Raw genomic sequence first — 27,352 nt, 5'->3', positions numbered from 1 at the left:
TACTCCAGCATCTTCACAAGGTCCTTTGCTGTTGACCTGGGATTGATTTGCACTTTCCGCCCCAAACTGCGTTCATCTCTAGGCGTCAGAATGCATCTCCTTCCTGAGCGTGGCTGCATAGTCATAGTCCCATGGTGTTTTTACTTGTGTACTACTGTTTGTACAGATGAACATGGTACCTTCAGGTATTTGGTCCTTGGTTTGCTCCCAAGGATGAACCAGACTTGTGGAGGTCCTCAAGTTTTTTTTTGGCTGATATCTTTTGATTTTAGCATGATGTCAAGCAAAGAGGCACCGAGTTTGAAGGTAGGTCTTAAAATACATCCACAGGTACACCTCCAATTCAGTACACCTCCTATCAGAAGCTAAAGGCTTGACTTCATTTTCTGGAATATTCCAAACTGCTTAATGGAACAGTTAACTTAATGTATGTAAACTTCTGACACACTGGAATTGTGATATAGTCAATTAAAAGTGAAACATTCTGTCTGTAAACAATTATTGGAAAATGTTCTTATGTCACACACAAAGTAGATGTCCTAAACAACTTACCAAAACTATAGTTTGCTAATATTACATTTGTGCAGTTGTTCTAGTGGATTCAGGTCCGGTCTTTGGGAAGGCCATTGAAGATCAGTGAACTCATAGTCTTGTTCATGAATCCAGTTTGCGGTGACTTTTGCTTTGTGATATGGTGCATTATCATGCTGGAAATAGCATTAGAAGAAGTGTAAATTGTGGCCATGAAGGGATGCACATGGTCAGGACCAATATTCATATTGCTGTGGTGTGATTGTGTGATTGATTGAAATGATGATTGATTGGTATTAACGGCCCAAAGTGTGCCAAGAAAACATTCCCCACACCATTGCAGAACCACCACCAGCCTGGACTTATGACACAGGTTGGGTCCATGGATTTATGCTGTTGGGTCCAAATTGTGACATTACCATCTGTGTGCCTCAGCAAAAATGGATATTCATCAGACCAGGCTATGTTTTTCCAGTCTTTAACTGTCCAGTTTTGGTGAGCCTGTGGCACTATTGCCTCAGAGGTCTGTTCTTAGCTGACAGAAGTGACACCCAACATGGTCTTCTGCAATATAGCCCATCTGCCTCAAGGTTCAACGTGTTGTGCACGCAGAGATGCTATTCTGCTCACTACAATTGTACATAGTTTCTGTCTGCAGAACTGCTGCTCACTGGATGTTTTTTGTTTTTTGGCACAATTCGGATTAAATTCTAGAGACTGTTGTGTGTGAAAATCCCAGGAGATCAGCAGTTACAGAAATACTCAAGCCAGCCCATCTGGCACCAACAATCATGACATTGTTGAAATCACTGAGATCACACTTTATCCACATTCTGATGGTTGATGTGAACATTAACTGAAGCTCCTGACCCATGTCTGCTTTTTTTCTCTGACTGAAGCTAACATTCTGCCAAATGGCTTTTTTGGTGTTCCATGAAAGATAGAAAGTCTGATGTGTTTGTAACAACAATAAGGTTACTAAACTACACTATGTGATGAGTGTGGAGATGGATTGGTGAGAAAATGCTCAGAGTATCCATAAATAACTCAGTGCTTGATTGATAAAGCATTATGAAAACTCGCTGTCTCTAGGACTTTTCCAGTACAGTAAAATCAACATCTCACATTCTTTGTAGTTTTCAACAGAAAATGATGGGCTCCAAATCTCATGTAGCCAAAACAAAACTAGCTGCTCTAAAGTTGGTGAAATGGTAGTAGTTGAGGTTTGTTTGAAATAAATAAGACAAGAAGCACAAAATAAAACATCTAAAGTAGGGATGTGCACAAGTAATGCATTTATCAAGTATTCATTCTGCTTTAAATATTAGACTAGTAAAAAACACTACTTAAATATTGCAATTTGATTTTCCTTTGTGCCTGCCGTAGGCAACAATAAAACTGCTTTTCTCACCTAACCTAAACTCAGTGTAGCCTATTGTTTGGCGCTGTAGATGCATGTAATTTAACAGGAAAGAAAATCAGGTTCTAAGGTTGAACTTAAATTCTAAATTTCAAGTGATTGATTACTCGTTATTTTTATGTTTTGGAGTACTACAAAGTTACTCAAAATGCCCATCTTTAATCTAAATGCAGGTGAAGTAGAGTTTGATTTATGGCATTTTTATTGAAGGATAGCCCATTTCTTCACTTAGTTGTCTCTGCATTGTCCTCGTATGTTTTATCCTGTGTCGAATCTAACATTGTCTCATATATTGAAGTTTACTATACGTTTTTTTCAAATGGACTTATGTGCCGAATTCTACATTCCGTCGCAGTTTCATACACTAGTGATGCTACAACACTAGAGACACTACAACAACTGTGTTTTATTCATTTTCAGACAAATCACGATTGCAATGGCTGATTATGACTTTATAAATGCTTATTTTTCCCACTGTTACACATGTCATGTTTTATTATTATTTTCATTTCTCATTTTGTTTTTGGACACTATCGGTTAGGTTGAGGCATTGGTTAAGGGTAAGGATGTATGTTTTGTGTCTACCTCTCATTTCATTTTACATCACTATTGGTCAATTTTTGGTATAGAGGTACGTTTTACTCATTAAAACTGAGAAAAAAAAAAAAATTTATTCACTATAACCTTGTAAAAAAACCCCCGTAAAAATCATCTCATTACGGCATAATTTCACTCGCTTTTGTCACCCCCAGCTGGACATTTCACTGGTAAACTGCAGCCACGTGTGTAATAAGGCTTATTTCATTTTGCAAAAATTTTGCCATGGTCACGTAATTATCACGAGACAAGGTTGATCGAATGTTTTAATCTTGCTGTTTATGATGTGGTACTCTGATACTTTTCTTAATTTTATTATTATTTCTATTTTTTATTGTTTCTATTTATTCATTTTTTTATTAAATTTTTCCAAACATTCACATAGGGACTTTATCTATGTCTTTGTTTGAAATCGTATTTGGTGACTAACGCAAGCCATTTCAGTGTTTGCCATTTTTATCTGTTTGACATCTTTTTTCCTTCTTTAATTCTTGTTTGCTGTCATCAGTGTCTAAACCGAGCAATCATTTTTAAGTTTTTGTTTAGTGATATTATGTGCAAAACATTTTTTGTTGACCTTTTTGTTTTAAAATTGTGCCGGAAGGGAAAGTATGGCATTTCTAAAAATGATTATAGCCTACACTGTAAACCCCAAATAAGTTAGCAGATCTCCAAAAATTTGAGGTTATCAGTTATATCAAAAGTTTTCAGTTAATAAATTACAAGTTTAAGTAAACAGCACTGTCAGATTTAGATTTGGTACTACTCGTGCCTGTTGATTGATCTTAACTTTAAATGTAACTCTTTGGCTGAATTTAAAATGACCATATAATCTTAATTTAAATACTTGAGGTAGAGGGAACCTACCTAACTATCTAGTACTAGATAAAACTAGCTAGTTTGCTAACATGCTGAAAGCACACTAATTGGTTACACTATGCGTTTATTAGCATAGCACTTGCTTAATGAGTTACTCAATATAGAACATTCTTAAATTGTGCCTGTCCTCAACCTAAACTCAAAAGACTAATTTCTCATTGAGGTTTATTTATTTGAAATAATTTGTATGATAAAATTTTTCCATACTCAAAACAATTAATTATTTTTAGCTTTAGGGTTTACACTAGTATAGATAATTATATTCTATAATATTTATGAGGATGCCTTTTTTTTTTAGATATCTTTATATTTTATGCCTACCTTGTGAACAAAAATTCAATACACAACTTAAACACATCAAATATGCAATACAATTAGGCTAACATGATATAAGATCATGATCTTAATGTCCTGGATTGAAACTAAAGTCTGTGAAATGTTACTTTTAGACAGTACAGTTACTTTTCATTTTTTGCTTTCAGTCAATATTAACCGTCAGAGATCTAGTCTTAGATAATAGCCTAATGCACTGGCTTTGTGCTTCTATTGTTCATGGATAAAAGGTGAGAGAGATTAATTGCTCATTCATAATCATAGGGCGTATGTGTAGTTCAGTAAGCATTGTCAAACAATTGCTGTCAGCGATTGGCTTTTCTTTGCATTATTTAAGCATATACAAAAGAATGAGAATGTACAATTTGTTGAAGCTAAAATTGCTTCTTCAGAGCTTGACAGAAACAAACAGTATGTCATCAGACCAGCCCACCACCAGCTGCTAAATGTATTTAAATAAGTCCACTGAATATGAACAAAGCCATAAGCAAAGAGAGCTCATTAGTGATGGCCAAATGTACTCACTGTTGCCAGAGGAGTTCTGCTCTTGAATTCACTTCTCAATTAAGCCCATAAAGGAGCTGTTTTCTCTTTATAAGGTGCACAGATTTGTTTATGACCGTACGGTCTGACAACAATGGCATTAACAAAAGGGGTAATGCTGTTGTGTTCATGCCATTGTACAGGGTCACATATGTAAACAGAGATAAAGGCCAATGTACTGATAAAATGCTCTTGGACATTTCTTGCTAAAGCTGACTGCATTCATTCACACAAGAATCACCAAGATGTTTTGTTTTTTTGAGCAGTGCAAAACTTGTTTTGAAATATGAATTTGACTATAATGAAAGGTCTTGATCCATTAAACATAAATGACTGTTTTTGTAGGTAGATTTGCACAAAGAGAACATCTGTCAATCACACACAATAAAAAATTGATGCAAAGATGCAAAGCTAACTTTTCTTAGTGCAATGCTTTGCCCTAAGAGCTTCTGACCTTGTGGTGCTGCCCCATATACCTGCAATAGTGAGATATATATTTCAACCTGCCCTAAGCCAGGGGTGAATAGAGGCCCTTCTGTTTGCTCACCTTGTAGAGAATTGCCCCTGGCTGTTTACACTGTGTGGGCTGTGCAGTTGTGCACAGATTTAAAAAATGGATTGAGGACCACCGAAAGACATTGGAAAGCCAAAGGGCAAAACAGAGGTTCACTTTAGTTTCCAGCTTATCAACAGCATCCTGGTTTGATTTCAGTCGATACTACTTTATGATTTGTGTTTTGAGTTGACGTGGTTTGGTGTGCTACACTAGTCGTCTTTGATCAGTGAATGTAGTGGTGGTCTTTCATGGTGTTATTATCATTTATACCCTACTTGGATCGTGTAAAGCTCAAATTAGATAACAAATAGTTCAAGTCCTGAAAATGAAATGGAAGTGAATGGGGCCATTCCATAAACATTGAATATTAAAAGTAAAATGTAAAAATGTATTGCTTAATTATAAAATTGAAATCTGCTTGGATAAGGAATTGTCTTAATCAGCACAAAGTGAATTATCTTTGATTGTTACATTGTTAGTTTGGTGTACAGCCTACAGTTAAGGTAATTAAGTATATTACTTGGTGGAAGACTTCAAACAACACTCTATGGACATATTGGAGAAAGAATCGCCATTGGCTAGTAAATTAGTATTTTTACTGGCCAGACTTTTGACGACATGTAATATGAAGCAAATCGAGAAAGGGACATCTTCACGTATCTATAATATTCATATAGATGACTTTACACAATATTGTATGAGGGATTTCACTTTTCATAATTTTAACATGTTTTAGATTTTTTTTTACAAATTACAAATTTCACATTCTATCAATTCATATGAAAAAATTGCATTTCAAAGAAATGTAGAAACTGTATCTGTATCTTAAACAAGTATCTTGTACTGTGCACAATGACAATAAAGTTGAATCTAATCTAAAAAAATAAATCAAATAATTATACAAGCTGTTGTCACTATTTGAAATTTCATACACATTTTTAATAAAATATTCACAAGGTTGGAACCTAATTATGAACATAGATTTACATAATAATTATTTAATAATTATATTACAGTGTTTTCCCTAGGTTGTTTTTCAGCAGCGGTGCTATTGTGCACACGTCCATGAGCCCACAATGCTGGACCTGTATTGACACCCATTGATGGAGGAATAGCTTAAAACAGGCGTGTCAAACTCAATTTTAGCCTGGGCCACATTTGGGCTTATTTGTACCCTTAAGGGACTGTCGAAAATGTGGCACCAGCAAATGCTTTGGAAGCAACCATAAAATTACATTGTAGTATCACAATTACTTTTCATAATATTTTTTTGAAACCCAATGTTAAGACATTTTTATAGAAATATATTTTTGTAAAATAATTATTTTCATTATTACTATAATAATAATAATAATTATTTTTTTATTTAATAGTCATTTATTTCTTTAATAATTTCTTAACTTGCTAAGCAGTCCCGGTAAACCCTCAAGTCTTCGGTGGAAGCTTTTATTTTGAAACTGAAGCGACACAAGTTTATGGTGTTTGAAGTTGAGTTGACAACAGCCTTTTAATTAATTGAAATGCTCTCATCTGCCTTGCTTTCAACAAAAACCCGCTTTAAATAATGCGCTTCGTGCACGTTAACACAACTAACTGAACTGTCAATCAGGGCACCAGATTGAGTTTGTATGTATGGAGCACAGAACCACTCTGAAACCACATGTGTAATACAATAATCCCATTTACTGTACACACTACACACTAAAGACGAAACAGCCATGCACATAGGCGCAGCACAGAGGGTAGTGCTGCAAAGCAAAACAACTTACATTTTCCTACAATCAGAGAGCATTAGAACAGATTTTACAGAGATGGAAAACTGATGGCTTGGTCCATAATAATTATGAAAATGTTATGTAGTTCTATAATATCCATATTTTATTATATAATATTATATATTTGTAAAAAGACCATGGTAACCAAAGGTAAAACCATGCATGTCTCCTCACTACCATGATTAATTATGGTTTCTATATAAAGAACTATGGCATTATTATAATTAAACAGCAGTCTAAATACATTTAGAAAATCTTTCTGACACAACTACCATAGTTAATACAGTTAGTGTTACTACAGTAAATCCATTGTAAATGTTTGTCACCGTTGTGAGAATTGAAAGGCCTTCAAATTGATGTTTTCTCCTATGTTTTTTTGTGTGTCAGTGCCATTTAGAATGGGGGAGTGGTTATTTGATTCTAGTTTCATCATTGAGACATTTGGAGTTTTGCAACAGACAATTCTGTACTGCATTCAAACGCCATTCACAATCCCCTCTGCGCATCACAGTGGTTCATAAGCACATAGAAAATAGTCTGTGTGGTTGAGACCGCGTATTGCCGCACCTGTTCTATGCTTGCGCTGCTCTGTCCACTGATCCATGTTGAGAATTGGTCTGGGTAGCACTGTTTCATTACGCTTTTGAAGCGAGCAAAATGAGCTCCAAAAAAAAATAAGACTCGTTAATATTCAAAGTATATAGTGCTAACTGATTGGTCAGTGAGATATTCCAATCCACTGCTATCATACATGTATCTGGTGGGGTTCCTTTCACAGTGGAGAAAGCGCACAGCTGGCGGGCTGGCAATCATTACATTGAGTCAAGAATATTAAATGAGCCTCTTCAAAATGTATATAGGGGGAACAGTGTATTCTAAAAATAATTAGTTAGGTGCTACTCTATCAAAACCATTATGCAAAAATATAAAACAATTATACAATCCACTGGATAGATTCTGCAAGAGCCTATTTGTTAAATTCTTTAATATTTACAGTGCTTTCTGACATTAAAATATTATTACACACAATGTATGATTGTGAATTTAAAAATTAGTTGAATGTTTTATATATGCACTTGTGTGATTTACATTGAGTTAACATTCATATGTTTAACAAATGCTAAAATGGTACTGTCTCTTTAAGAGAAGAGGCAGCTCCGCAATCAGATGTTTACGGATGAATGAGTGCATCATACATTAACGAGAGAGAGAAGTTGCTGTTGTTTTTACCTCATACCTGCAATGTGTTATTAGAATTCATGTTTATTTTTACCATTTTGATAATCAATTGACTGTAAATAACAAAAAGGATATTAAAATGAAAATGGGGTGTTAGGATCGCGTTTTTGGAAACAATACACGGAATGAGCAAAAAGGAACCTTTTACTTGCATAATAAGTATTGACTTTTTTTGTACGAATAATTATTATACAAGTTCTCAAATTCAAATCTACAAGCTTTCAAGTTTTGCAATACTTTTTACCTTCCAACAGACATCAAACAGGCATGTTACACTGCTCTGTAGCCATGCTGTAAAGTAGAGCATGTTTCACCAAAATCAGAGATGACATCGTTAAATGCTATGTAAATGTAACTATGGCAAATCATGGATTAACTAAGCGATGGTGACATCGCACGCAACCCACGACACCTCAGGACCCAAAATAAGGAGGCCCAAAAATAATAAATAAATAAATAAAATGTAATAATAAGAAAATAAATAAGGATTAAATGTCTTGATATAACAAATATAATTCGTTTTTAATGACATTTATTCCTGAATTTATTATTGTATGACTTTTTTACTATATTATTTTCTGTATTTATTTTTAACTTTATTTTTATTCTTTTTAACTTTTATTTATTAATTAATTTATTTTGCATTGTTTTCATTTATTTTTATATTTATTTCTTCCCACATATATTTATTTCCATATTTATATATTCTCATGTATTTATTTATTTATACATGTATTTATTTTTACTTTTCTGTGTGCAACATGGAAATGAGGGAGGCAGTCCTGGCGTAGCTCCAGTGCATCATTTGTTGAGAGCTCAATAGTACGTATCGGAAGCAAATAAGATGGAATTGATAAGTGTGATATGCAGGGAAACATTTGGCAGAGAGTCTAACAATCCAGGATGTGCTTCGACATTCATACCGGCACACAGCTCTCCTAAAACATCAATAAGCACCTCTACTCTAAATAAAACATAGTCATTTGATGCATGTTATCGACTTCACTCACTAAGTTACGCAACTCTCTAGATATAGTTTATATGAGATATGGCTATGACCTGATGTCACATCAAAACAAGTAAAGAGTAATTGAGCACATGCTTAAATCTACAATAAACCAATGGTAAGCAGGACCAGCCCACATCATTATCATACAAGAGACAGAAATGTATGAATAAATACAAAAATAAATAAATGTGGGAATATTTACATATGGAAATAAATAAATATAAAAATAAATGAACGCATAAAGAAATTAAAGAATAAAAAAAGTTTAAAAGAATACAAATTAAAAGCGAAAATAATAAAGGAAAAAAAAAGTCATACAAAAATAAATACATTTAATTATTTATTTATAATTTTTGCAGGTTTTGTCCTCCATACCACTGCAGCCAAATAATATACATTTACTTCAGAGTGTGCGCTCACAAGGCACAACACTTAGTAAAAGATGAGGCTGAATTCTTAATTGCCAGCAGCTTATTCAGTAAAATATATTGGTGCTTTGCCACTACACAACTCAATCACTGGCGAGTTTAATCGGAATATTTACTAGCCAATGACTAATAACAGACATATTTTAGTCACATATGCGAGTGATGTACTCGCAATATAGAGGGCTGTTAAAATGGTAATTATTGTTAATAATAAATCTAATTAATTATACAAAGTTTTATATTAGAATTTTTTTAAACATTTGTGTCTTTTATCATATTGCTGCCATTTTAAAGCGGTTCAAGTAACAACACCCTTAAGATAACAGCCTCTAGTGGCTAATTGCGTTATTAAAAAAAAAAAGCTTCATGAACTTGTTTGAGAGGAGTGTTAGTGTGAATGCATTTAAATACCTTTAATAAATCCTTTTTTTTTTTTTTTGTACTTTAATGTGGTGATTTGCATGTAAATTATAAAAGAAAACGTTAGGCCATACTCTATATTGTGTCCTTGCTCTTACCAGTGGCTGAAAACCAACACAACCTCTTTGTGCTCATTGTGAGTGGGTGGCAGAATGGTAGAGTTTGGCATTTTTACATTTCTCTCATCTTTTAAGTTGCCAAGAGGTGTCTCTGTGGTCCTTCACAAACTAACAAAGGCATTTACACATGGAAAAATAAGACGCATCAAATATGGATCTTTGTGTGTCGAGAATGCGTAAATATATCTTCAAATGCAAGCTTGTTTTTATTTTCTCCCTTGTTGTTGTGTGGGAGTCAGGCTGTTGTCATAAAGCACAGCTCCTCCATCCACTGATCAATATGTTTTCCTCTCTTTCCTTTTCAGAGGAGAAGACACAGCTGGTTCTAAATGTCGACAAACAGCTTGAAGAAGTCAGAGAGTTGGTGGGTCTTTGATCAGTAATTTCCACTCACTCGTTTTCTAAATAATGAATTTGGAAAAATCCCCCCCTGCATAAACAACACCTGCAATGTCACTGGTGACATCAGACACTCTTTATCTGGCTGAAGGCTGCTCGGTGCTAACGGTGTGATCACATCCACATAATGCGCTTTTAAGTGACACCATGTGACGCATTTCACGCCATTATTGGGGGAAGTTGCCATGTGTGTCACATGTAAACTGTCCCATCATGTCATGTTGATTGGACAGTGTAAGTCAGCAGGGCCCTTTTGTGCACGCAGGTTTGCTCACATGTGACATGGACACATGTCGTAGTTGTCAGAGCTAAACCACACCAGAGGTTTTAATGAAGCGACATCTCATAACATGACTTGATTTGCCTACTACCATGTACATATTTTGACATTAAACAAACTAGACAGTTAAATTATGTCATAAATATCAGTTTTTCTGTCTTAAAGTTGTGCAGACAGTATTTCTTTCCCCATTAAAAATGATTTCTCCTAAATAAATTAGTACTTCTGTTCACTCACATGAGATGAAGAATCCTGCTATATCAGTCGGCAAATAAACATGCTTTATATTTCATATGAACTGGGAGGTGTCATAGGGGCCACCATGTTGAGATCACATGACCAGCCGAATGCTACTTGGTTTGGTTACCACCAATCACTTAAGGAATAAATTAATCATGGCTGACTATGAATGGCACATTTCGACAATTGCATCGATAACTGAAAACTGATGTTTTTGAGTAAATAGTCCCCAGGTAACTGCAGTATTGGGAAGTGCAACAAAACAATTAATTTTTTAGTGCTACTTTTAAGTAGTTGGTGGTTTAATTGTTTTCATTTAATATAACTGATGTTTCTAGCTGGAGCAAATGGATCTGGAAGTTCGAGAGATCCCTATCCAGAGCAGAGGCATGTACAACAGCCGTCTGAAGAGCTACAAGCAAGAGATGGAGAAACTTGAGAAAGATTTTGTGAGTATTAAAATACTCCTTAAAACACAGCATCACATTTACATCACATTTACTGAACAGCTTCACTCACTGTTTTCTTATTCATGTAAACACACACATGCACAAACTAAGTCTGAACCTTAGTTCTTCAACTTTAAAAACACTGAAGGTCATTGAGATTTCACTGTGGTTAATTCAGAGTGTTACTTTGAAACTACCACTTGGGCCATGGAGGGTGGGCCTGTATTTTTCTCCAGATGTCCTTGTTTAATTATTCATAACTCTTACCTGCCCATGAAGAATCCACCCCACACACATCAAACCTTAATGAGACGATTTTCCTCTGAAGCCAATTTTTCCTTTGCTTGTTTTACATCACCCATGTTTTACCTTCCCCTTGCCCCTTCTTACTCCCATATTGTCCTATTCAAATATGTGTCTTTTTGCTTTCTCAGAGGTGGCCATAGCTGTGTCTCGTTTGGAAGGATGCGTCCTCTGGAGGTCGCGTCCTTTGAAGGCTGCAGTATACCGAGTGTCCTCTTTTAAACAAGCCTCGTTTAAACGAGACGGCCGTCGTAGGATGAACGGATACGGAACGTAACATTGTTGCTATGACAGCACGCCACTCTTTAACAAGCGTGAGTGCTTTGAGTGAGAAGGGAACACATTTCCTTTAGGAGGGAATGTATGAGGTAAATTTTAGGAGAGTTTATTTAAGAAAATGGATTTTACAGGTGTACTTTTAGTCTAATACTTTATTTTAATTATATACTAATATAATTATACATATGATATACTCTGTACCCATCTACTGAGGCACTTCAGCTTGGGAATTAACATTCCTTGCATTTACATATCATATTTACGGGCAAATTGCCGTTATTTTTTTTTTTCGATATTTCCGTTGAAGCAAAGAATTGTGGGTTGTGAGTGCCCACGAAGGATTCACCTCGTGCATCCTCCGAATTACCATGAAAGAAGGCTGCATTCTAAGTGTCCTACTTTCTTTTCTGAAATGAGACAGCCTTGATGATGTATGCGGCAGACAAATGCGGCTGACAAATGCGACCTCCGGAGGACGCAGCCTTCCAAACGAGACACAGCCCATATTCTTCTTATAGTATTGCGTTTATGAGGAATTAAACAGAACATCATAAACAAATTTTGATTCTTTTTATTTTGTAATACGAGATGATTTGTGCCTTGCTTGTGTGTCCCACTAGAGTTTTTGTGACTAGGTTAGTAAACTATTTTCCATGTTTCTTTTAAACTTAAACTTTTGTTATTTGAGAATCACATTGGTTTAAAACTATTTTAAGTCAGTTTTTATCTGTAGAAATGAGACCTGTTTTCTTTGCAATCCATTCCATTTACTCGTGCCACCATAAAAGCACGCAGCACATTCTCTTCACCTGAAGTCTTTGCTTTCAAGCCCAGCACCTGCCCCTAACACAAGGTGAGCTTGATATCAATTACCAGATGGTATGGCATTAACAAAGCTTCCCAAAAGCCAAACATAAATGAGATTTTTGAAAAGGATCTTTTGCCAATGATCTGATGTTGTGCTGCTGTGCTGATAGCTCAGATCACAGTGGAGATCTCTCGTCTCTGAGAGGCCTCACGTTCCTCACTGTGGGCATTTAATTGGCGGATGATTAATCTTTAGCTTCTCCTGCTTGACTGTTGCCGTGCTTAATTATCATGCAATTAACACCTGCTGTGAAAGGGTTTACTGCACCGTTCATGGCTGCATTCCTTTGCCTTTCACCTCCTCCTTTTCATGCAAGTATTTATGCAAACAAATCATGAAGATTTCGGTTACTGTTAAGATTTTAATGCCAATTATTATATTTAATAATTGTTTGTGCATTTCCAAACTCAAACAAATAATATCCAAATAAATTATTAACTTTTTTTTGTGCATTTTGTTTCTTATATTTTAGTTCACAATGCATAAATTATGTTAATATGTAATTCAAAAATGTATTGGTGTAACTAGAGATTATCATTAACCAAGATTATTAAGTGATGTGAAAGTATTCTTTATTGGTAGGTCATGTTAACTATTGCTTTAATTGTAATATATACAAACTTATTTTATATGTAAACAAACAATTTTTTTATTTATAATGCTTTTTTTTTTTTTTTTTTTTTATCAGACAGACCATATACTGTAGTGTCTGTGTTTTTAGGGACAGATTGTAATTGTTCTGATTGAAAGCCTATTTTTTCTTCTTTGAGCTTTGAGTTTACCTGCATTTGAAGAACAGATCCCCCAGATGCCGGTGGTGATAGCAAACCCCAGAAACTTGTCCTAAAGCTGGGTGATTCTGCTGGTTTCTCAGAAGTGTCAAATGCTTTAGCGTGGATGGCTTATCCTCTCTGCCACGCAACGTGTGTACACACGTACACTTCTAAGAGGTGTCAGGGAGAGGGCCATCGCTGCTTTCTCTAGAAAAGCAGAGGCTTTGTTCTGCCTCCACGCAAAATCAAGGCCTTGTCCTGCCCTTCCCCTCTTCTGGCCTCCCTGGAGCCTCTCTCTCTTTACCCCCTCTCACACTCACCCGTTCACCTGCGGTTTGAAGTCTTCACTCCATCCTACTCACTAGACTAAGCCTCCTGTTCAGCAGCCAGCCGCCCTCTTAACCCTGCCATTTTTCAAGAGAAAATAAGCAGATATCAGAAGGACATCCCGAAGGACTGCTGCATGATGGCTTCATTTTGATAATGGGGGCACAGGGTCTTAAAGCAGAGAAGCCCCGTGGACGCCTTATATTACAAAAAGGCTAGCGCGCTAAAGAAATGAAAAATGCTCACAAAACATAATAATAATAATAATAATAATAATAATAATAATAAAAAAAACAAAGTAAAAGTTGATTTGTGCTTTATTATGCCGTGGTAAAAGTCAGGAACCAGAGTGACATACCTTTGATCTGGCAGAAGAGTAATGGAGGCATAATTTAATGAAGTCAATTGCGTAAAGGGACTGTACATCTTCAAAGGAACTGGCAATGTTTATCCTTAGCCATGCCTTTATATGCGAGTATATGCAAGTATTGACAAACATACATTCATTCCCTCCAGTTTGAATAAATCCACAGAATTTATGGGTTATAGCTGCTACATGATTTATGGGTAATATTTTGGTATATATTGATGAAATCAGGCTCGGGCTATATCAGCTTCACGTGGGAATAATTACACCATAGCGTTTTCATTTCTGTTAAGGTGGAAATATTTTCACATAGGAAACCAATTAATTGTCTCTTTGTAATTGGGACTTTCTGCTAATTTCTTTTTAACTGATAAACTTTCAGATTTGCATGATCAGTCTCAAATCAACTTGGTTCTGACAGATTTCTTCCATGAACAACAGATGGCGATATTGTCCAAGCTATTAGGCAGCTAGCACCACTCATCACCACTTATAGGCAATTGATAATCAAAACTGTTTTCATTGATATAGATAGAACATTGGCTGCCTCAGAACACAAACGTTTTTTATTTTACTTGTTTTTTTTTGTTGAGGAAGTCAGAGATTAAACACCATGAATATCCTGATTATTGGGGTCACATGTTGGTTATTGAAAGTAGAGCTTGTAAGCAGAGCAGCTGGGTGAATGTTTGAGTACAGGTCTCACCAATCATTCTACACTCAAAGCCAATAGATTAAGTGTTTTGCTTTTTCATCAGAAGTATATTAATATTTTAATTTCTCATGAACTGTGTTTTTCTAATGGACTGATTTATAATAACTTGCGATTAATAGTCATTTATCATCAGCTGAATTTATAAATCAACCGTTCTCCCTGAATTACTGAAAGTGCTTTGCTAGAGTTCAGGTATGTTAGATAGCATCACATTTACATAATCAGTTATAAGCATGCATTGTTTTTAGAGACATTTTAACACATAATATGAAATTGAAAGAGAAATACCAATGATAACAATCATTTTTGATATTCTTTATTTACTAAAACCACAGGTGATGTTATGTTTTCAAGTTATATAAATGCCCGATAGAGGTTAAGGCTTCGTCAATACAGTTCATCAGTGTTTTCTAAACTATTTTGGCCTCTGATCCCATTTCAATTCTAGGATATTTATGCTGAGATTAATAGTAATATGGCTGTGCCTACGCGACATGGCACCGAGACGTCATCATGTATGCTGTAATATTAAACACGGCATTTGTTTTTAGACTGAATAATATTTTATTTTTTACATAAGTATTTTCTAGATATAGAGCCAATGTGGATCTGAAGTCATGTAACTTGAGGTGAATGGTTAACTACATTTCAAGTCATATAGCTGTGCAAAGAATATGTGTTGTTTTTCGCTTTTAAAAGCCATAGTCACTCGGGTTGTAAATCCTGTATTTTATACATTTTTTATTATTTATTTAGTTATATAGATTAAAATTTTTTTAATGCTCTCGAACACAATCCTTTTGAAAATACTGGTAATTTTTGCTGTGGAAAATTTTCAAGATTGTATGTGTGAAAAGCACATTTGGTAAATTTACCAGTAAATTATGTCCTTGAGCAAGGCACTTAACTCCAGGTTGCTCTGGGGGGATTGTCCCTGTAATAAGTGCACTGTAAGTCGCTTTGGATAAAAGCGTCTGCCAAATACATAAATGTAAATGTAAAGGCAACCCAATGACTTTCCTGTAATTTACCTGGTTGCATGTGTGAATGGGGCTATTGTGTCACATACAAACCTGCCCCGGATTTAGAAAAAATCCTTAGACTTACTTAGTTATTAGTATGCCATATTCAAGAACTCTCGAACACATTAAGACAGTCACTGGAACATCTTATTATCACGACTTGGCATTTGATAAATTAAATGAATGTTTATAATTGTATCATGTTTATCAGCAGATTATATTTTTTGAAGTGCATACTTGCAGATGGCCTTTAAAAGAGGAATGTTTAAGCTAATGCACTTTCTGAAAAAGTAGAATTACTGTATAGAACATGAACTTTGATATCTTTAAGTTAAGCTCTGGCCTAGTGGCAAAATATACCCATTTAATAATTCTTTAAATCATATTGCATAGCTTTCTCAAAGGTGGCTGACTTCAGTAAGTCAAAATAACTGTAATGCGGATCAATTTTGTAAGGTGTATGAACTAGATAATATGAGCAATAATTAACTATTAACTATAACTTTATTCAAATCTATTGAAGGCGTTTGCTGTAATGCATCTAATATTTAGAATAGTATGATTGACCACAAATGGAATTTTTACATTTGAAATTGTGAAATGTGACCTTTAAAATGTATTCAAGTTGTTGAACATATCAGACTCTTGACTGCTTAGTTTTCTAACTGTGTGAAATGTTTTAAATTCCAGACTGTCTTACAAGTGTAAATTAGTGTCTTTGATACATTATTTTTGACACGTCAACAAAAGTCTTTTTATAGATTTGTCAACTGACAATTCGATTTTACGAAATTGCTGGTCAAGGTCCATGTCTAGGATTCTGCAGAACTTCATAGGAGTTTGTTAAATCCCTTCAGAGATTTGTCAATAAGTTAACCAAACACAGGTTTGTCAATCATTTTGATGAAATCCATGACTTCAATAAAACTTTGCTGCACTTCCCAAGTTTACTTTTAATCTAATGGCTCTAGACTCCTCTCGCAGCCTTTAGTGTGCTATATCAAGCTTTACACACACAACATGTCTTGCAAATAAGCCTTTTGAATCTCAGAATCAAAACTGAAAAGTTGTTTCTTAGAGTCCTTGTTATACAGCTCAAGTCATCTGCTACAGCAGCTTTCACAAAAGAGAACCATGACAGACATACTTGACCTGGATGTTGAACACTTTTAATCGCCTTAAGTTATAACCAAATATACGCTCTGGAAAAACTCTGGTTGTTGTCTGATTGTTTCATAGCACTAAGAAGATAATTCAGATTAAGACAGTCGTCTTGAGTTTAACAAGCCTTCTAAGATGCCAAAGTCCAATCACACTCCCTGATTAAAAACCTTCTGTTATTATGGAAATCTTATGGATTCCTTTTCTAAATGGTACTGATTTAAGAAGGGTATAAATCGATCTTTTGAACACATCTTTTTATTATGGAGTTGTTTTCCACTGGACGTCTTTCAGATTGGTTGGTACTCAGAGATTGGATTGTGTGGCTTTAGAGGGATCAGTGCTGTGGCGCGTGCTCTAATTGCAGTGATAGGACGACGATGAGGTGAAGGACTGCGTCACTCGAAGGAGAAAATAAAGCCTCCATGTCTGGGAATGAAGAGTCCATATACTTAATAAGAATTGGATGCTTTCTCTGTAACTAGAAATCTAGAGCCAGTTTTTGTTACAGTACAATATTGAATGTATTAGATGATTTATGTCTTAATGTACTGCGTATATTACAAAAAAGCACAACATAAAAATTGAAATAATAGTAAATGGTAATATAAAAGGAATACTCAGGCTCATACAAAAATAAATTGAGCTTTATCCACAAATGCTGCCAATTGTCATTGAAAAGACATTTAAATTGTATTTATTTTACAATGGTTGCCCCATAGACACCTATTGTAAATGCGTTTTCATACTCCCCTTTTTTTGGTTCTGCACATCTTATGAAGTCAAGTCAAAATAATTTTCTGTGGTAAACACAGATATTCAACCCATGATATTCCCATTATTCAAACTATTTTTAAGTTTGGGCTTCGTAATGCAAAACATCATACAAGTTTGAATGGTATTATTGGGTAATTAAAATATAACATGTATGGGCCATGGGCCTTTTTATTTTTCAAGGAAACCATTCATCATTTCATTTTTTGCCTTCACTACTCCATCTTAAATGATGTGACAAATACATTTTTTGAAATTACAAATTTTCCAAGGAGTCTCTCAATTAATATGAGGTCATAAAATCTGCATACATAATAATAAATAATATAAGAATGATCAACATAATATTTTAAATTATTTTTGATATCACACCACAGGAACTTCCTGAAAGTATTTCATGTCAACTACCCAACTATGTAATGTGTTGACAATTGTGCTATATTGTTGGCTGTGTATTGGTTATTTATTCAATGGATAATCTCCTATTTGTCTACATCTCATAGTTGCCTGTGACACCGATCAGATAGAGCCTTTCACGTGTAGGACAAACAATTCTGTGTGTGTGTGTGTGTGTGTGTGTGTGTGTGTGTGTGTGTGTGTGTTAGAGAGTGTCTGGATAATCAGACGCAGCGGAGCTGTCTCCTCTCTCGGGCTGTTCCTATCACTACTGTAAAGTGAAAGTGACATGTGACTCCCCTGGAAAATGATGAACTGACATGTGGGACAAAAAAGGATGGCAAAGTTTTTTTGATTTGCAAGGCCAGCTTAAGTATGAAAAAATCATAAACTATTTATGAAATGTTTTCTGAATCATTGGGCTGTTTTTTCCCCTCTTTTAAAATGCACATCCTAAAGAGTGAGAGAAATCTTTGACTTTATACAGTATACATTAACTGGCCCTCACACGTGATATAGCGATATATACAGTGCATATAAATCTGTACATTTTTATCTGAAGTTTTCCTTTGCCACAAAACACATGTGAAAGAACGAGATAGTTCTTTTGGTTTTTAGTATGAATTTTGGGAGGAATTACAAGGTGAAAGCCTGGGGTGAATATTTGCTGTTGACATTACTAAAATTATTTTTCATATCCAAGATGTTTAAGATTGACCATCAATTAATAATAATTAAAAAAAGCCTACTGGCAGAGTCATTCTGTCTTCATAGGAAACATCTTTAGTCTGCCCTGCATTCAAATATTGACTTTTTTTTAATTAAATTTTTTTTGTCCAAGCTCACATTTTTTACATTTGCATTCTAAATGACTTTTTGTTTCCTCCTACATAATGCATGGGGAATTTGTTCTGCTCTAGAGAGAATACATTTTTTTTTTCACTTGTTTTGACAGAATTTTTGTTTTATAAAGAGTTGGTTTAAATATATGTTTTTTTTTATATAGTATTTTAAAGTATAGTAATAGTATACTTTTTGCTTCTCAAATTTCTTTTCAGTCATAAATGATTATTCTGAGATAGTTTTACATTATCGTTATTTTAGGGTGTATGTTTTAGAACGTTTTAATTAATATTCAATAACATTTTTAAGTGTTATTAAGTTGTGACTGAAAATCCTTTATCTTATGTTTAAAAGCATACTTTTGTTTGGAATACTTTAAACAATACTTCATTTTTTTTTAATAGATTCATGCTTTTATATTTATTTTTTACTTTGCTAAATAGATTGATGCATAATATAATTATGCTTAAAAATGTATTTGATCATTACAATATAAAGATGATGTGTGAATGGATTTAGAGATTGTCTTCTTTCTTAGAAAATTTGCTACAGAAAGGATTAGCAGAGGCCACGGTATAAATATCTTGTCTTGAACTTCCGTCTTGAGCTCTGTTGTAATGAAAGGTTTTAGCTGATTTCACAGGACTGCACTTCATTATGATTGTGGATGAGGCCTTTGTTTAAATATCCATTTGAATTTGGTGCACATAGGGCAGTGACAAATATACATATATGTATAGAATTAATGATGTGGTTAAGCTACTGTGTGTTTGGGTATTTTTATGCTAATAGCGTGAGCATTCATCCCAAACAATAGTCACGTTACGAGGAGGAGAGGGAGAAACTGAGCAAGGCGTTATTCATCGCTTATCCATTAATTCCTGTTTGCATTCACGCACAATAATAGCAAATAAACTCTTTCTTTACAGCTGGTTGTATGGAAGTATTCTTAGATTAATCACTCCGAACAGACATCAGATACTAAATATGGCATGAACTTAGGTCAGAAGAAGAACCGTTTTTTGTTTTTCCATAAGGAGAGAGAAAGACAGATCGGGGGAGGTGAAGAAAGACTAAAATAAAAAAAAAGTTATTTTCTGTGCAGGGTTCAGTGAACCATATGTAGGTAGCCACAGGCTAATAGGCGATTGGTCCCTGGCTCGCCAGGTATCTTGTGCCTTAGAAATCCCTCCTCCATTTCCTCTAATCTCACCTTTTCTCTGGTGCTGACCCAGGGAGGCCTGTTTCATTCCCCACTGCATGCCAGAGGAGAGTGCTGTGATGGGAGCCGGCCGGGCCCTGCCAGCTCTGGCAGTCTCGCTCCCCACCGGCTCTTCTCTATTGATTTCTCCAGTCTTGCATAGCCGGGGTCTGCTCTACCAGTGCCCGCACCAGCCCCGCTCCCAACCCAGCATTAATGTGAGAAAAACTGCGGCAGCCCAAGATACTGGCTTTGATTTTTCATTAGAACTGCTTCCATATTTTAATATTGGGTTTAATCGGCTCTTATGCCTTAAAGAAATAACCATTCTCTGCGACTCCCCGGCCTTCAAGAAGTATATGCTGTTTCTTCAATCAAAGCCTCTTGAATTTGCTCTTTTGTTTGGAGTTAACTTGCAATCGTTTTTCACTCTGTCGTTTCGGGCAATCAACATGACATTGACTGAAATATCCAGAGCTGTATAGTATCATTTTATTATGATTATTGAATACATTTTTTACTAACAAGAAAGCAAATAAATAAATAAATGATAAAAATTCCAGCTTTATATTTTTGTTATTATTATTATTATTTCCTCAAAATTTGAAATAATTTTATCTCAGATGGTTGAAGATTTATTTTGTCTTATTTTATGTATAAATATATATAAAAAACATTTCTATAGATAAAAATAATATTTATAAATGCATTAATATTTTATATTTATTAAACATATTTTTAGTTAAATGGTATACTAATGTTTAAGATATAACTTACATAAAAAAATTAAAAAAAATATTGTAAAATTTCCCTCTGCATATATATATATATATATATATAGATAGATAGATAGTATTACAGTAGCATATTTTAATCTTCATGCTTTGTTTAAAATACAATGTTCTGAAAATTATAGGCACATGCCACCAAACAATTTGTTAACGAGAGATTCCATGCCAATGTCAGTCCAAGTGTTCTGTGCCGCTCTTGCAATTGTACCGCAAGTGACTAACATAAATGTCACACTGACACAGACATCCCCATTCACATACACAAACACCATGTTTGTCCATTTATTACACATGGACATTCACTCTAGCAGATTTGATGTTACCAAAGATTAGAGAACAAATCACTGAGGCATAAAGACCCTCTTGTTACCGTCATTACTCAGTGCCTTTATTTGAAATTGTACCAAGCACACAAAATAGAGGGCTAACTTAATTGCGCAACCTACAGCGTATTTTCTAGATGTTAAAAGAGAAAGCGAAAAGCATCATTACAATATGTGTGTGCTTGGTACATGCATAAATCTTCCTGTGTGTGTAAGTGTGAATAGTATTCTTTCTGCTTTTGGATAGTGTTAGACCCCTGCTAGGATGAAATGCATTATTTAAGACTGTTGTGATACTGGAGCATGCTTGAAAAGGTCTTTGCTTTCTTCAGCCACTACAGCACTTTACTCTAGACCAAATACGCTCATAAAAACACACAATGCTTTGACCACCGTTCACATCCTTGATGCATAACACAGCTTTATGTTTCATCACAAAACACACATGATGTATGCACCAATAGCAGTTGGATTTCATAATGGGGGATAGTGAAAGGGATGGACCCCAAAATGAACATTTTGTCATCATTTACTCACCTTCATGTTTATACAAACACATTAATTTTGTGTTCTCAGAAGATAGAAAGACATATGGGTTTAGAACAGCATGAGGGTGAGTAATCGATGACAACATTTTCATTTTTGTTGAACTATTCTTTTAAAGCAACTCTTAGTTAGGCAAGGTCTTTTTCACGTTTGCTTCTCTTGATTTTTTTTTTTACACCAATCATCAGTATGCTGTGAATATTTTTTCTTTCTTACTTTTTTTCTTTCTTGAACTGCCAGTTCCCCTTAAACATTTTGAGGAGATTATTAGCGGCAGAAAGAAAAGGTTAAATGGCAATTTGAGGCAGACACATTGTGTTCGACTAAAGTCCCATTAACTCGAAATCAGAATTGGCCAGACATTTTCCCACTGGTGAGAAATATTTAATGAAACACACTTTATAAATTAAATATCATTAATTACTCTTCACGGTTTGCCACCAACCATGTGGTTTCTGAGTAGAATAGTGGAGGAAAAAGCTTCGGCAGTGTCACTTCAGGGCCTCTCATTAAACTCTGTCCCTGGGTATTTTTATGGCTTTTAATGCCTTCTAATGAACTGTTTACTTTCGCTGCCGTTCAGGTTCCATTATTATTTGTGTCCTTGTGTTGCTGTTTGCTGTCAGTATGTAGCAGAGTGAAAAGAAAATAATAAAAATGTAATAATTATGATGAACAAAAGAGATACGAGTTGATTTATAGTAATATAGTTTTTAGGTTAATTGTAACATTTTGGAGGAAAAACATATTTTTTATTTTCTGCTTTTCAATAATTAAAAAATAATTTAGAGCTGAATGTTAGTAATGTATTATTATTATTTTGAGCAACCACATTGTTATAACGTGTGCCACAGTCATTCAGCATATAGCTATTTTGGATGTTATAAATATTATTTTGTTCTAAGTGCTTTAATATTCAGATTAATCTGTGTGACCGAGTGTAATTTACTCATTATCTGCTTTAGTTTTGTTGATGTGATTCTTAGTTCACTGGCAATGTATGATAATTTGCATAGCTGATATAAATATTAAGCATGCATAATGCATATGCAATTACCATTTCATTGGTGGAATGGATCTTTTATTTTGCTTCATCAATAGACATTTTAACGTGCGTTTTTGACAGGACACAGAAACCTCCATATCTGGTTTGATGCATGTCTATTTTAAAAAGCAGTCAGACCACTTTGCATAAAGTTAAGACAGATCTTTGTACTTTTTCCCTGTGCTTCCGGGAATAGAAGCAAATTCTCACCTAAGATTAAAACAAGTGACAAGACCTTTCAAACGTATATAAAAAAAGATTTCTCTTTTTGTTGCAATAAGGTATCTGTATAAAAGTGCTCATTCTTTTAGATTACAAAGCCTCCACTCTGGGTTTTTATGTTTTAGTGCAGTTTTAGCTGAACTATGCAATAAGTATGAACTTTAAATTCCATTGATTTTTGAAAAGCAAGTATTTTGCTTATTATTTCTTTAAAAAATGACTTTAATATTGTTCCAAACACAATCCATTGTAGGTCAACATTGGTCATGATTAAATATGCATTACCCCAGTGATCCAAATATATAGCCGCACTTTATTAATGCGTAGAATATAGAAGATGAAGTAAGTATGGATAATAAATAATTCTAATAACCTATTGGCTCATCCGATGCAAAGTACTAATCAAAGTGTTTCCTAGTGTTCTGCAGTCAATATTGTCCAGATGCTGTGCTATAGCAGCAGATGAAGGGAGAATAATCAGTGTGAGGCTTGTTTTGCTGCAAGGGGAGTTGCAAAATGGTGTAAACGGGCTGGGAGAGGCATCTCTCTTTGTTTCTATGACTAGTTTTCCCCTTCGAAGACTTAAGGCTGCATTTGCCATTCTTTTTGTGCGAGTAGCACTCAAAGGTTACATCGCGTAAGTGGCTGATGCTCTCAGCAACAACAAACAGCTGTTTAGAAAGAGAAGAATGAAACAAAATAGGGTTTGAAGAAGATGGTGTGTGCATTCAAATGAAGGCATCTCCAAGGCTTCCATTTTCAATTATGAACATACTGACATTCCCCAAAGTTACTCTGCTGTTCTTTAAGATGAAACCCAACTATGATGGAACATGTGGGTGTGTTTTCTTTTTCTCATCAGAAGACGCACTTTGTTTGTGGTGCTTATGTGTGAAGAAATGTGCAAACGATTGCTGATCAGTGAAATCAGAAATGACACATGAGAAATGACAAGTGTATCTAAATCTTGAAACAGAAAGATCTTTCAGGTTCCCGTACGTTTGTATTACCTCCTTTTTCGGCATCAAAATTTCCACGTTTCCTCTTTTCTCTTTATATTAAATTTGTTTTTGTATGTACAAAATCTGACGAATTTTGCATTCAATTAAAAAAAAAGGGTTTTCATAGGTTAAAAGTATTTGACTCCAACATTGAGTTTGATAAACAAAACTCACTAAAACAAACTTAAGTATACTTTTATTTGTAATGTGCTGTCATGTCATTTCACGTCCTCCAGGAATTCAGATTCGAACGAATCCTCTGCAGAAACTCTGACAAGGCATTGCATCACAAAATGCAGTTCTTGGATAGCAGATATTTTTCTGTTTAGTACACCCTTGTCTTGCTCGCACCTTTCTGAAGAGTGCCAGCCTGCAGGAAGAGTGAACAGAGAGAGGCAAATGGCTCTCGGTAAACGCTATCTCTGTGTATTTTTTTTTCATACCACCAGTGTGTGTTTAGTTTGGAGGTTATTTGAAGAGGTCGGGTGTTTGTAAACATGCCATACTCTGCTTGCGTTCTTGCAGAATTGGAGGTGGCACACTCTGAAAATGTTGGGTGTGTGTATTTGTTTTCTTTTTTGGACATGGGATTTTTTTCCGCCTACTCTATAGTGGAGGAGAGACGGGGGAACGAGCCCAAATCTGATGGCACACCATTCGCGTCGACCTGAGTGATGAATTATTCTCTGTCTAGCTCCCTGGCTTGGTATTATCATAGGGTCTGCCAGCGAGCAGGACTGACAGCAGTGACAGCCCCAGAACACATTTCCCCCTGACAACTGATACTTTCCTAATACGCTCCCTTCCTCTGTCTTGTACTATGTTCTGCCATTCTCCGCTTTTAATTTATTTAAGTGGTAGGGGGCTTTTTCTATTATATCCAATGGCTCCGGTTCACTCAAGCCACAGTGTCTACTTGAACTAGATTACTCACAGATTCTCTCTCTCACACACATACAGTGCTCACACACTCACTTCATCAAACACACACTCCAGGTGTAAGTATTTTTGTGTCGTTTGCCGAACCAATAGGGGGCTCTCGTGCTTCAGAAATGTCTGTTATTTTTCAAGTCCAGTGAACTAATGCTTGTTTTTTCTCTCTCTTCCTCCCCTTGCCCTTTTCTTCCTCTTCTTTTTCTCCTTGGTTTTCCTACGTCTCTCCACTTTCTCTCTTTTTCTCTCTCCCATTGCAGAAAAGGTCACGTATTGCCTACAGTGATGAGGTGCGCAACGAGCTCCTGGGGGAAGATGGCAGCTCCTCGGAGAGTCAGGTAGGGTGTTAATCAGGGGCTGTGCTTTCCCAGTGTGGGTGGCTGCTTGGGGTTAGGATGGGTCAGGGCCACGAGGGGCAGAGAGAGGCAGGCATTGGCATCTAGTCATGCAGAAGCAACACTGTTTAATGCAAAGCTGCCCAAAGCTGAATGGGCTTTAGGCACTAACCAGCGTCTGGGCAGCACCAGATTGGGGTAGATTCCCTCTTTCTCCCAGCTGTTCACCATCCGCCCGAGTACTTATTCTTCTATAGATGACCCCCCCAATTGAAAACACTGCTGCTTTCATAGTTTCTTAAACAGAGCGTGTGGAAAAACTATGTAAATAGTAAAACAGAGACTAAAGTAATGAAGGTCGGTTTTATTTATATTTAAAAAAAATATATGTATCTTTTTCTATTTTCATTTTATACGAATATAAGATATTAGCCAAGATCTTGTAAATGTAAGACGGCTCTAAATATTCTACCCAATCTGAGATTAATATGAAAGGAATGTAATGAAAGCAGAAAGTGACCTTTGAATTCTGGATCACATTTATTACTAATGCGCCAGGAAACCTGTATTAAAAGCCACATGCTTTTGAAATGGCTGTTTTGCGTTGTTTCAGATGTACTGTTATATTAACAAATACATAAATATAATATATAGCCTTTAACAAATAAATACACTAAAGTTGGCATTTAACATTTAAGATTCAGTTTGATTCTCTCACCTACACAGATGCTTCTTAAAGGCAGAATTTACAATAAGATCTTTTAAATAATTACTGCATTTAATTGTCCTGCTATATTTATCGGATATGACACGTCACAAACACACACACACTAGTCTACAAGCATCAAGACATTTTCACAGTGCATCCATGGGCAACTTCTGAAAGAATTGTGAGATTGTCTGTAGCTACTAAAGTTTTTTTTTCCTCATTACCATTTCACAGATGACCAACGCGCCACATATCTTACAAACATATGTATGGTTAGCCGTGTTGAGTAATTGATATGCATATTTTTACCAAATTAGTGAGACAAAAAAATGAATGTGACACTTCATATGAAGTCGAGAGTAGAAAGTGTTCCTAGAGCTGTCAAACCCACAGCTAGACAATGATGGTTTTATCAAATTCTTGCCAAAGAAAGGAACAATTATAACTCACTTTGCTTTTTTTTATCTCTCCAATGACTCCCTTTTTCTTTTTATAAAATAATTTTATGACAAATCATGTTACTTGAATTGTTTTTCAAAATGTGCTCAATGACAGCTTCTTTTATCAAAAATAATTATGAATCGGAGTGGACGCCACAATAGCTCATTTGATATGCATTCTTAAAATGCCGCTTTCATACTTTGTACACTTTAGTGGTGTTTGTACAATGTGGTAGAGGACAATAGTTTAAAGGATTATTTTTTTAGTTACAGAAGTTGCTTAACTGTTCTCTAAACACAAGATAATTTGCCTAATAACAAGACATTAGAGACAATAACAAGAGATATGTTTTATGTTAGATTGAATCCATTGATCTGCTAAATGGATGAAGTGCTCTGGGATGCCATTATATTTATTGCCTCAGACACAGTCGAGCTCCCCACTCTGTCACCTACAATATCAAAATCCTCCTTTCACACAAAGACACAAACATTAAGTGCAAGTGGGGAAGAGGAAAATAGAAGTCTATGAACTGTAGACAACAATATTTCAGAAATTATACAAAATACAGGACCACATATCTATACATAGTTGTATAAATATTACTAATACCTATATTTATATATATATATATTTATTACTGTTTTGGTGGCATGAGGGGAACCTACACAATATTAGGCAGTTGGTGTCACACACACACCGATCAGCCACAACAGTAAGACACACACACCGTTCAGCCACAACATTAAAACCACCTGCC

At 35.2% G+C, this 27,352-nt stretch overlaps 1 protein-coding gene across 2 annotated transcripts in view; it reads left to right on the top strand.

The window, feature by feature from the left end:
* LOC127626875 (vesicle transport through interaction with t-SNAREs homolog 1A-like) overlaps nt 1-27,352 on the top strand; it is a 159,548-nt gene that overhangs the window by 1,723 nt on the left and 130,473 nt on the right. For both annotated transcript variants that reach the window (XM_052102973.1, XM_052102974.1), the window contains exons 2-4: nt 10,155-10,213; nt 11,107-11,217; nt 25,368-25,445. In XM_052102973.1, coding sequence (XP_051958933.1) covers nt 10,155-10,213; nt 11,107-11,217; nt 25,368-25,445 — 248 coding nt within the window. The remainder of the gene's footprint in view (nt 1-10,154; nt 10,214-11,106; nt 11,218-25,367; nt 25,446-27,352) is intronic.

This window comes from Xyrauchen texanus, chromosome 33 (assembly GCF_025860055.1).
Source record: "Xyrauchen texanus isolate HMW12.3.18 chromosome 33, RBS_HiC_50CHRs, whole genome shotgun sequence".
Lineage (NCBI taxonomy): Eukaryota > Metazoa > Chordata > Actinopteri > Cypriniformes > Catostomidae > Xyrauchen > Xyrauchen texanus.
The sequence above is the reverse complement of the archived record's forward strand: the minus strand, read 5'-3'. Positions and strand labels throughout refer to the sequence as shown.